The sequence below is a fragment of the Triticum urartu genome, chromosome 4A (assembly GCF_056163025.1).
Source record: "Triticum urartu cultivar PI428250 chromosome 4A, HENAU_Tu73, whole genome shotgun sequence".
NCBI classification, from domain to species: domain Eukaryota; kingdom Viridiplantae; phylum Streptophyta; class Magnoliopsida; order Poales; family Poaceae; genus Triticum; species Triticum urartu.
In genome coordinates, this window is record NC_141876.1 from 538,702,047 (window position 1) to 538,715,056 (window position 13,010).

A 13,010-nucleotide genomic window follows, 5' to 3' on the forward strand; every position below is an offset into this window, starting at 1 on the left:
CCTGCAGGTGGTGCCTTTATTTGCGCTCTCTTGTCACTTTTCTTTGCTGCAGTAATTTTCTTCCTACCCTTTGTTTCAGAATACAGCGGCAGTTTCATCGTCTCTTGCTGTCGCTGCTCCATTGATTGGCCATCACCCTGCTTGCATTGGTTGGCTTCGACGGCGGCGTTGACCATTTCAGCTGCATAATAGTGAAGGTCATCTTCAATTTCAGCGTCCTCTTCAGCCATCCTTTCGTCAGCATCCGCTCAATTTGCTGAATGTATTGCATCAAGCTCTTCCACGAGCCTCTTGAGAACATAGTAGGCTCTGTCATACTGCTGGTCACATCTCATCTCTTTCTTGTTAACCATCAAATTCAGCTGCAGCAAGATGTCTTGCTTCGATAGCCTTGAGCTGCCATCCGATGCGGTTGTGTTGTAGTCCCTTGTATCAAAGGTTGGCTGTGATTTTGCAGTCTTTGTGTACCGTTTGAGGATATACTTGTTTGGAAATTTGTCATGCTTCAGGTAGTCCAGTATGTTCATAATGTGAAGGCAGAACAGGCCTGCATTTTGCGATGAATGCAGAATACATAGTTTGTGAGCCAGCAATGAGTTTCATAAATTTTGATATGATACTACTAGTCTAGCTATTTAATGAGTTTGTTTTCCCGCTCACCTGTGTGTGTCCAGAGCTTGCATTCACACTCGTATATTTCATTGTCTGGGTCAGCTACAACCTGGAATTCATGCTTTGACCAGGAAAATCTTTCTTCATCATCATGGCCAGGCTTGTTGTGGTAGTACACAAGGTACTTAGTGGACTCTGCTGTACACTTTGCGCGAAATAGCGTGGCCTTTCTCATCCTATTCCTCATCTCAGTGTACACGGCTCTCGTGTACTTGATAGACATGTCTTCCTCGTAGCCGTAAGTTGTCTTTGTCACAGGATTGGTCTGCACATGTCAAAAAGTAAGATATTAGTCGAAGCAGAATCATATGGGTTTCATTTTTTAAAATTCAAAGTGCACGTGTTGAAGGTAAACAGAACATGATGGTGGTGTTTTGTACTTGTCATCATACCATGCTGGTCATTGTTTGCTCGTTCTCCTTTTGCATCCGAGTTTGTATGCAAGCATTGACCCGCCTAGCAAACTTATGTAGGTTTTGGGTCCCCTTGACAAACCCTTTCTTTAGCACGTGGTTCATGCTCTCGCTTCGTTGTGTGGAAGTCATTCTAGCACAGAAAATGTTCTTGTAATATGCTGAAATCCACATCTTCCTATCACTCCAGAGCTGCATCATCATCTGGTCGTTCTCCAGGTGGTACTTGTGTACGAGTTCAGCCCAGGCATCTTCAAACTCCGTTGGCATCAGCGGCCAGTTCAATATAGCTGTGAACTCCTCTTTGAATGTTTTATACTTTTTGTACAGCAACGCGAGGTATTCCCTGTACTTCTTCAATATGTGCCAACGGCATAGCTTGTGGACGGTGTTTGGAAATGATTGTGGTATAGCTTTCGCCATTGATGGGCACTGGTCTGATCGAATTAAAAAAAATGAAACTTGATTCTTTTTTGTACTGATGGTGAACTTATGTTGCACAAGTAATTGAACTTCACATCTAGTAGTATGGCTATCTAAGAATGTCACATGTATTTTTTTCTTACATCAGTGTTGCTGAACTTCTGTGGTACCAGTGCTTGAACTTCACAGTTAGTAGTATGACAAACTAGTAGTGTCACACTCAAAAATTTTCTTACACCAGTGTTGTTGAACTTTCTGTGGTAGCAGTGATTGAACTTCGCATAAATAACTATGTTTTTCTGAACATGCTACATATTTTTTATATAACAACTTCGTCCTTGAACTTCTATGATTCATGTACTTGAACTTCACATTCATAACTAATTTTTTTCTAAACATGTGACAGATAATTTTGCTTTCTTGTATTGCTAGTTGGACTTCTGTGCTAACAGTGGTTGAACTGCATTTTTTTACATATTTTTCAGAAAAAACAAATGTACCCAATCAACAGAGACCCATAGACTGAAAAAGATGATGAAACTTGAGGAGTTTTTTTTGAACTCACCTGTTAGAATGCAAGTTGGGTGCTTGTTCTTCATGCACCGTAGAAATGTATCGAACAGCCACTTGAATGACTTTGCATCTTCGTCTCTTATCAGGGAAACGACAAATATTGTTGACTGCAAGTGATGGTTTGTTCCAACAAACACTCCCAGGGGCATATGAAATCTGTTAGTCTTGTAAGTCGTGTCAAGTGTTACACAATCGCCGAAGTCTTGATAGGCTCCTCGGTAGCTTGCATTGGACCAGAAAATGTTTTTAATTGACTTGTTCTTTTCCACTTGGATGTCATAGAAAAACTCATCATTTATTGCCTTCATGTCTTTGAAGAATGAAACAAGTTTTAATACATCATCCAAATCATCTTTCCTTGCATTCATGGCTTTCCTGCAAATCACACGCCAACATGCATTTGTTATTTTTGCTATCAAAGGGGTTGTGAGCTAGGATGCTATTTTACATTGCAGCATGTGGGTGTTTGAATACTTACTGGTTTAGCAGGTCTCGTCCGGTCATGCTTAGGAAGTAGCTTCCATCTTCATTTTCAGATAGCATGGACATGATTGTTGTGTGCTTGACATCATGGTACTGCAGGGGCTTTACATACTCCAGAATAGTGGGGTCATAATTCTTGTGTGAGTGCAAGAATACCAGCATGTCATCAGTTTGCATGAGCTGGTGATTATGATTGTACTCAATGTCCACTACCACGCATGTGTCATCCTCCTGCACCTTCACCCTCATTCTTGCATTGCAGCCCGTCCTCTACGATGTTTTGTTTCGCTTCCTGTTGGCCTCTGAAACAGAAGATGTGTGTATCCCTTGGAAGGCGCAAACAAAATACTTGTGGTTGTCATTTCCACCCGTCTTCCTGATTCCAAAACCAGCGTGCCTGGCGTATCTGTTATAAAATTCCCTTGCTTTCTCTACATCTTTGAATCCCATCTTTAGTCTTGGTATTAGATAATCCGGTAGATCCGGCGTCTGCAGAAAAAGAAAAAAAAATCCAAACAACACGTTAAAATGCAGTTTATGAACTTGTTATTCTGGAGGGAGCAGAAAATGTGCAGATAATACAAGATGTGTATATAAATATTTTTTGTTTCACTTACGTGCGTGTATGATCGCAACTCCGCCGGTGTCGGCTGTTGTCCCTCTGGGATGGGGCATGGCGGAGTAATCATAGCAGGATGCAGCAGTGGATCACGAGGAGGAAGGAGGGCTGAAGATGGCCTCTCTCTTGTTTGCGTCCTTTTTGCTTGAGGTGGTTGTGGAGGTATTGCGATCCTGGTCTTGGTTTGCTCTTTTGTTTTGTGAAGCAATCCATCTACCTTATGCCCCATAGAATTCTGACTTGTAGCAGCAGCAGTAGGATCAAACAGTGGTAGTGTGAAGATCACTCTCCTCCGCGTGTGTGTTGCTGTTGGATTTGTCCTGGGATCCGGTTTAGTTGCTTCGCTTTGGCATTGATGAGGCACACCAGGATAACCTCCAGAGTTACACGCAGGACTTGAGCTAACCCCCTCCTCCATCGGCGTGCTTGGGAGTCTGCTGGTGGATACAAAGAATCCGCGGGGGATTTCCGGCATCCAATTAGGTGGAGGCGCAAACCTGTGCGGATAGGGCTGTGACCCAGCATCTTGGAAGTATCCGTGTGTTTCGGGTGTCATCCATTTTTGGTTTGGAGTAGGTTGGTAATGTTGTTGGTGCGTTTGAGGTGTGACCCATTGAGGGGGTGGTGCAACGCGTACAGGCTTTGGATTGTGTACTTGCTGCTGGGAACTTCTAAGCTTCTTCATGCGTCTCTCGTCTTGCTGACATAAAAGAAAAAAATGTCTATTAGCACACAAGTTATATCTGCATATACCTTTGTAACTGAACTTAGCATTATTCATAGCCTGAACTTCTCTATATAAAAGTGGTGAGAGCCATCACACTATGCATTGAGCTGAGCATCTGCCAATGCCTTTGTACCTGAACTGAGCACCCTTCACAGAATGAACTTCACATCATGTTTTTTAATTCTACAATATTTGATTACTTATATGTACCTGAACTGAGCACTCTCCACAACCTGAACTTCTTGTTTTGCAAAGGGGAAATACTGTCTACAGTTAAAAAATCTGAACCTTCATGAGTTTTTGAATGGTTGGACTGCTAGTGCATACCAACCTGACCTTCATGTCATATCACATGCATGTTCTATTTTCCTTTTTTTGCATAGAACCAGACACATACCAACCTGAACTCTAGCACACTTACTAGTTGAACTTCACATGGCTTTTGCACATGTGAATGTGAATGCAGGCAGATTTTATAGTGTTTGTAGCCTGGACTGAGGCTCACATACTACCTGAACTTCACATGCCTGTAAGCAGGCAGGCAGATTTTACAATGCTGTTTTGTAGCCTGGACTGAGGCTCATACACTACCAGAACTTCACATGGTCGTAAGCAGGCAGGCAGATTTTAAAAAAGTTGTTGTAGCCTGGACTGATGCTCACACACCACCTAACTTCACATAGCTATAAGCAAATAACAAACCGAAGGAAGGAAGAAGTTCAACCATACCCTGGCTAGAAGGTCGGCCAACCTTTTTGCAGCAGCTGATAGGCCACCTTGAGAACAATTCGTCGTGGAGGTAAGAGAGGAATTTGATGGCAATCCATGTCTTGCAGGGGGCGCGAAGTTCATCTGCACGAAGCAAGAAGGTGAGAGAAGGCAAGATTGAGGAAGAAGGCAAGATCAGGGAGGAAATTCATATACCGTTCTTAGATTTGAAGGCGCTGCCGATGCGGCCTCCACCGCCGACATGCTTCCTTGGGTGCGCTGTTCGCCGTAGGTTGCGCCTTGGCCGTCACGAGCACTGCCAAGCCGTCTGGCGGCGACGATGGACCAAGGATGAGGCTTCCGGAAGTCCATGGCGGCCGTTCGTCGCAGAAATCCGGCGGCTTCGCCGGCTCCAGGCGACGCGGGCTCCCTCGCGCCGGCGTCCGCCGTCGCTCGCTCGCCCGCGCCGACGGTCGGGCAGGAGGTGGAGTCGGAGGGGGCGGAGCTCGATCTAGTCGGCCAGGATCTGGAGAAGGAAGGGAGGCGCTGGATCCGGCGGATTTTCGGCGGCGAATCACGGCGGAGATCGAGGGGAGGAGCGGCGAGGAGGGGGTTGGGGAGGGGCGGCTCGATCGAGATCGGGGTCCAGGTGGGATTCTGTCGGGATCGGGGTCCAGGTGGGATTCCGTCGGGCTGGGCCGGCAGTCTAGGGAAGTTCGGGAACCTGTCTTCGGGCTCTATATAGGGCTGCTGTGATCCAAATAGTTATTCTAATCCTGGGATTAGAATAGTGCCATATATATATATAGCACGTTTGTGAGCACGGGCCGAGGCATAGTGCATCTACGTGTAAAAGGCGGTTCTACGCATGAAATTAAAATATAAATGACATTATTATTTTCGGATCAGATCATGAATTTTGCAATTTGCGTATAAACAAAAATTGGTCTATCAGACACCCATACTCTATTGAATTCTAACATGTGCATGTATTTATTTCATACTATCGATCCATAGAGTGAGAGCGGTTTGAAATACAGCAATGCATTGCTTTTGCAATTCATATATAAACATTAATTCACCTGCAAAAAAATAATATAAACATTAATTAGTGCACTCCATGTTGTTAGTGTGAAGCACTTTATACATTTGTCACTTACATGGACACATTCCAAATTGCTAGCTACGAAATAGAATACATGTTGAATTCAACATAAAGGGGGTTTCGAAGATTCGAATTCATAGGAAGTGCATTCATCTATTTGAACCCGAGATAATGACATTTGTAAATCATATCTAAAAGGGGGCATCAATCTTTGTTGTGCGTTTGAACATGCTATATATTCATACGCATGTCTAACTATTTTTTTGCAACCAAGGAGATTATATCTGGAACCATGCATGAACTGAGGTAAGTTGCATATTTTTTAATATATACTCGTTTACAATGTATATTCAAATGTACCCCATCCATTCAAAAACAATCATAGTTTTAGGACTTTCAAGAGTAAAGATTTGTGAAGTTTGACAAATCCTGAAAGTTCAATTCAAGAGAACCGAAAACATTAATGCTTCTGCTCCCAATATTGAACGAAGCGCCAAATAAGCCTCTGGTCACCCGAAACCACGCGAGACTAATGTTTGGTGGTAGGAAATTACTGTACGGACTCTGGCACATGTAGCCTATCGGCCCGATGTCCAAAGATCTAAAACGGGGTAGGTTTGTAACTTCACCAACATGCCAGTCTCAACCGCCTCCTAGAAGCATTCATACGCCGTGGGCGCCTAAACACCCATGCACTCGGCCGAAATCTATCCCTCCCACCATTTGGGACACCTGAGATTACTGTCCTACCCCCAACCCGCAATATGTCCTAAATTTTAGATGGGCGCAAAGTTTGTAACTTTTCCCAAATTTCAAACAAGCGCGTCCCAAACAGAAACATTGTTCACCCTTAGTCACCCTCCCTCCGTTTCCCCATTCATACTCCGTGGGCGTCAAAACCCCTCTCCACCAGCCGTGAAACCACAGCCTCCTCCGTCCTCCACCCCATCGTGCCCAATCCACTGTCGCCCTCCTCCATCATGCAGGAGCTGGTACCCCGACATTGTCATCCAACGCAACCGCAACCGCAACGCCCTCAAGGACTTAGCAGCTGAACCCGAGGCAGAGCTGCCTCCACGACGTCCACACCTGCGTGCGCCGTACCAGAACCACTTCGACCACGCCATCCCGCGCCTCACCGCTGCCGCTCCACTGTCGCAACCGTCCACCGCACCGGAGCTGTTCCCGCTACACCATTATTCACCGCCTCGGATCTCGTTCCCCGTCCCCGACAGACGGCCACTGCACCATACTCAACAACTTGGTCATGGGTTCGTCCAAGGCTCCACCGTCCTCCACAACTTCTCATTTGCAGCGAACCACAAGAAGATCATTGGAAAAATAGAAGGAGGACACAACACTGCCAGCAGAAAGAGGTACTCCTCTTCCCTTATTCGTGCAAATCTTACGTCTCTGCTCACACCGTATTCATCCCACGAAAGAAACTAGTTGAGCGCTTCATACTGCATCTTCTTCGTGATACTAAATGCACAAGGTTTCCTCCCATTTACTATTTCACCTTTTCTAGAGGTCAGTAGCCTGCCTGGATTTCAATTCAGGGTCAGTCGAATCGCAATTAAAAGAAGCAGCACCCGCTTAGGCGCGCGGAGCACCTAGTCCGCATGTTCGCCGGGGAAGTAGTGCATCGGTGTCTATCATAGGGGTGTGGGGTGCAGGAGCTGCTTGCGCCCGATCTGGAGGTCGGCGGGGCTTGAAGGGATGGCCGGGGCGGTGCCAAGCACAGCGGTGCAGTGAGGTCGAGGGGAGGGCGGAGGCAGGGGATTGGGCCGGTGGTCGCTGACGTTTCAAGGAAGATCGTAACACTGACTGGCTGGAGGTAGATGAAGGCGGTCTGCCCGTTCTTTGTACATCGGACGGTGCAGAAAAAATGGACTGACCTATTTGTTTTCAGTCGACTATTATTTTCATAGGACCACACCTTGTGGTGTGCTGGAGGAGCATCTGCATTTCCCAGCCATCCCGGTGCTCCTATTTCAAAATCCTAGAATCTAGTAATTTCGTGTGCCATGCATGTTGTAGAGCTATCATATGTCTCCCGTCATTTATTTCTCACCGACCTGCTATCTGCTACCTTTACACTGTACTACTTGTGCACACACTTCACCATACTCATACTATTGTTTTTTTATGCATGGGTATTTCAGACTCTGACGCAGTGTTGATGAATACAAAAAACAAAAGATAGAAGTCGCTCCAGTGTAATTTGAAGATAAGCACTAAGCGTCTCAGCGCTCTAAAGGGTGCAGTGCCAGCAGATGGAGATAGTAAACGTAGCTCTGCAGTTGATGATCTCAATTGACACACACAACCATCCCAGGTGCTTGCTTTAACTTCCCGCTGTCAAATGTGGTTGCATGTTGCATATGGTGTCTAGCTTGTATTGCTTCCAATTTGGTTAAATTGCATCAGCTTACTTTACACATTATACCTTTGATAATGACATGCCGTCATGTTTTTGATACATACTACATATGTCTATTAACCATATTCGTACATCAAACTAATGCTCTTTTGTATCCCTCATCAATCACTTATGACGAGACAGTCACCCGAGTGGGTTATTGTGAGACGCGCTACTCATTTAAAGAGTGCAGTGTCATCCTCCCCACATGATTTTCAAGAAATAGCAAGGCTAAATGAAGATAGTCAACGTAGCTCTCTAGTTGATGACCGCAATTCCCCCACACCACCATCGCAGGTGCTTGCTCTTACTTGGCAGTGTGATATGTGGTTGCATGTTGCATATGGTGTCTACCTTGTAATGCTTCTAATTAGGGTAAATTGCATCTGCTTAGTTAACACATTATACCTGTGAATATAACATGCGTTCCTGTTTTTGGTACATATTACGTCTTTGTATTAACCATGTTCTTAATCAAACTACTTTTCTTGTGTATCCCTCATCAATCACTTCTGACAAGACACCTTCAAGTTGGCAATGTAATATTGGTTGCATCTTGCATATCATTTCAAACATGTATTGCCTCTAATTTGTTGAAGTGCCACTTATAATGAGACACATCTAACTTGGTAGAGTGATTTTGGTTGGATCTTTCATATGGTGTCTAGATTGCATTGCTTCCAATTTGTTGAAATGCCTTCTGCTTAGAGTTTTTCATACATATTCCATCCTCCTACAATGTGGTTGCCATACATAAAAGTTGTGTTCGTCAGTATCATGCATCAACGAATTTGGAAGTGCGAATTTCCTTCCTTTTTCTTGTGTGTTTACTTGACAAGGCAAAATCTAAAAGGACGAAGGCACAAAATGATGGTGGTCCTCTGGAGCAACCAAAATAGATCATCTCTGCAGATTCTCCTGCTACTCCTACTGCAGTGCAAGTTCCAAATCTCATCTCCCCTACTCCACAACCCCAGGTGCTTGCTCTAACATGGCAGTGTGATATCTGGTTGCATGTTGCATATGGTGCCTAGCTTGTATTGCTCCTAATTTGTTAAATTGCATCTCCTTAGCTTACACTTATACATGTGAATATGACATGCCTTCATGTTTTTGGTACATACTACATATGCCTACCACACCATGTTCTTACATCAAACTACTGTTCTTGTGTATCCTGCATCTATCGCTTATGATGAGACGGTCACGCCCGTGGGATAGTATGAGACGCTCTACTCTTATAAAGAGTGCAGTTTCATCCTCTCCACATGATTCTCAAGAAACAACAAGCCTAATTGAAGATATTGAACGTAGCTCTGTACTTGAAGACCACACTTCCCCTACACCACCATCGCAGGTGCTTGCTCTAACTTCGCTGTGTGATATGTGGTTGCATGTTGCATACGGTGTCTAGCTTGTAATGCTTCTAATTATGGTAAATTGCATCGCTGCTTAGTTTACACATTATACCTGTGAATATGACATGCCTTCCTATTTTTGGTACACACTACATCTATGTGTTAACCATGTTCTTACATGAAACTACCTCTCTTCTGTATCATGCATCAATCACTTACGATGAGACACCTTTATTCATTTCATATTGCATATTATTTCTAGCCTGTTGCGATGTATTGCTTCTAATTTGGTCAAATACATTTGTTAGGCCCCCTTTTAATTTGGCAGAGTGATATTGGTTTCATCTTTCATATGGTTTCTAGCTTGCATTGCTTCTAACTAGTTCAAACACCTTGTGCGTAGTTTACACTTTATACATCATACATGTCAATATGTCATGCCGTCCTATTTTTCATACACATTCCATCCTCCCATCATGCGTCTGTCTTACATGAAAGTAGTGCTCGTCAGTATCATGCATCAATGAGTTTTGAAGAACAAATTTTATTCCTTTTTCTTGTGGGTTTGACTTGACAAGGCAAAATCAAAAAAGAGGAAGGAAAAGAGTAAGAAAGGCGATGGTGGTGGTCCTCTGCAGCAACGTAAACAGAGCATCTGTACAGATTCTCCTTGTACTGCTAGTGCATTACAAGTTCCAAGTCTCCGCTCCCCTACTCCACCATCCAAGGTGCTTGCTCTAACTTGACAGTGTGATATCTGGTTGCATGTTGCATATGGTGTCTAGCTTGTATTGCTCCTAATTAGTGTAAACTGCATCTGCTTAGCTTACACATGATATGTGTGAATGTGACACGCTTTCCTGTTTTTGGTACATACTATATCTGTCTATCACACCATGTTCTTACATGAAACTACTCTTCTTGTGTATCCTGCGTCAGTCACATATGATGGGACTCCTTTAAGTTGGCAGTGTGATATTGGTTTGTGTCTTGAATATGATTTCTAGCATGTAGTGCTTCTAGTTTGATGAACACCACCTATGACGAGACAGTTTTAACTTGGCAGAGTGATATTGATTGCACCTTCCATATGGTGTCTAGCTTGCAGTGCTTCTAATTTGTTGACGTGCCTTCTGCTTAGTTACCACATCATAGGTGTGAATATGTCAAGCCGTCTAGTTTTTCGTACATATTCCATCCTCGTATCATGACTTTGCCTTTCATCATAGTAGTGTTCGTCAGTATCATGCATGAATGCGTTCTGAAGAGCAAATTTTATTCCTTTTTCTTGTCGGTCTGACCTCACAATGCAAAATCAATAAAGCGGAAGGAAATTGGTAAGGCATTGGATGATGGTGGCCCTTCCGAGCAAGTGAAACAGAGGGTCTCTGCAGATTCTACTCCGCCATCCTCCCAACAAGATTCGCAAGACAACGCAAGGCTAGACACTCACTGTAGATGTGTAGATGATGAGCACATCTCCCCTACTCCACCATCACAGGTGCTTGCTCTAACTTGGCACTATTATATGTGGTTGCATGTTGCATATGATGTCTAGCTTGTATTGCTTCTAACTTTGTTGAATTGCATCTGCTTACTTTACACATAATGCCTGTGAATATGACACGTGTTCCTCTTTCTAGAACATACTATATCTAATCACACCATGTTCTTACATCAGACTACTGTTCTTGCATATCCCGCATCGGTCGCTTATGATAAGGCACCTTTAAGTCGCCACTGTGATATTGGTTGTGTCTTGCATATGATTTCTAGCATGTACTGCTTCTAATTTGTTGAAACGCTAGACAGTTTGAACTTGGCAGAGTGATATTGGTTGCACCTTTCATATGGTGTCTAGCTTGCAGTGCTTCTAATTTGTTGAAATGCCTTCTGCTTAGTTACCACATCATAGGTGTGAATATGTCACGCCGTCCTGCTTTTCGTACATATTACATCCTCGTATCATGTGTTTGCCTTTCATCCGAGTAGTGTTCGTCAGTATCATGCATGAATGAGTTCTAAAGAGCGAATTTTATTCCTTTTTCTTATCAGTTTGACTTCACAATGCAAAATCAATACAACTGAAGGAAATTAGTCCGACAGTGGATGATGGTGGTCCTTCGGAGCAACTCAAACAGAGGGTCTCTATAGATTCTACTCCGCCATCCTACCAACAAGATTCGCAAGACAACACAAGGCTGGACTGTCAATGTAACGGTGTAGATGATGAGCACATATCCCCTACTCCACCATCACATGTGCTTGCTCTAACTTGGCACTATTACATGTGGTTGCATGTTGTGTATGATGTCTAGCTTGTATTGCTTATAACTTTGTTGAATTGCATATGCTTACTTTACACATAATGCCTGTGAATATGACACCTATTCCTGTTTCTAGAACATACGTGTAGATGATGAGCACATCTCCCCTACTCCACCATCACAGGTGCTTGCTCTAACTTGGAACTGTTATATGTGGTTGCGTGTTCCATATGATGTCTAGTTTGTATTGCTTCTGATTTTGTTGAATTGCATCTGCGTAGCTTACAACTTATACCTGTAACGATCACTTACCCATAAGACACATTTAACTTGGGAGTGTGATGTAGGTTGCATCTTGCATTGTCTTCTAGCTTGTACTGCTTCTAATTTCTTGAAATGGCACTTACGACGAGACACTTTTTACCTGATAGAGTAATATTTGTTGCATGTTCATATGGTGCCTAGCTTTCATTTCTTCTAATTTTTTTGAAATGCCTTCTGCTTACTGTTTTTCATACATATTCCCTCCTCCTATCGTACGTCTGAATATGTAATGTTGTCTTCTTTTTGTATATATTCCATCCTCCTATCCTATGCTTGCCTTACATCAAAGTAGTGTTCGTCTGTATCATGCATCAACCAGTTATGCAGAGCTAATTTTATTCATCTTCTTTTGGTTTTGACTTCATAAGGCAATATCAGAAAATAGGAAGGAAAAGAGTAAGTTAGGGGATGTTGGTGGTCCTCCGGACCGACGCAAACAGAGACTCTCTAGATTGGCCACTGCTACTGCTAATGAAGTTGAAGTCCCAACTCTACATGATGAGTTCATATCCCATACTCCACCATCGCAGGTGCTTGCTCTAAGTTGACAATGTGATAATTGGTTTCATGTTGCATATGTTGTCTAGCTTGTATTTCTTCTATTTTGATTAAATTGCACCTACTGAGTTTATACGTTATACATGTGCATATGACATGCCTTTCTGTGTCTAGAATACACTGCATCTATCAGTCATACCATGTTCTTACATCAAAGTACTGCTGTTGTGTATCCCGCATCAGTCACTCATGATTGGACGCTTTTAACATGACAGTTTGATAGTGGTTGCATCTTGCATTGATTTCTACGTTGTACTGCTTCTAATTTTTTGAAATGCCACTTTTGACAAGACACTTTTAACTAGGCAGAGTGATATTGGTTGCATCTTTCATATGGTGTCTAGCTTGCATTACTTCT

At 43.3% G+C, this 13,010-nt stretch overlaps 2 protein-coding genes across 2 annotated transcripts; both read right to left on the minus strand.

Annotated features, from left to right (window-relative positions):
• Positions 1-248: 248 nt before the first annotated feature.
• On the minus strand, positions 249-1,508 carry LOC147976480 (protein FAR1-RELATED SEQUENCE 5-like). Its single transcript, XM_087520874.1, has 3 exons — positions 1,065-1,508; positions 661-937; positions 249-547 (listed from the first exon to the last, which is right to left on the minus strand). The coding sequence occupies exons 1-3, from the start codon at positions 1,506-1,508 to the stop codon at positions 249-251; spliced, it is 1,020 nt and encodes a 339-aa protein (XP_087377000.1).
• A 428-nt stretch (positions 1,509-1,936) lies between these two features.
• Positions 1,937-2,813, minus strand: LOC147976481 (protein FAR1-RELATED SEQUENCE 5-like). The gene is made up of 3 exons (XM_087520875.1): positions 2,560-2,813; positions 2,074-2,456; positions 1,937-1,968 (listed from the first exon to the last, which is right to left on the minus strand). The coding sequence occupies exons 1-3, from the start codon at positions 2,811-2,813 to the stop codon at positions 1,937-1,939; spliced, it is 669 nt and encodes a 222-aa protein (XP_087377001.1).
• Positions 2,814-13,010: the final 10,197 nt, after the last annotated feature.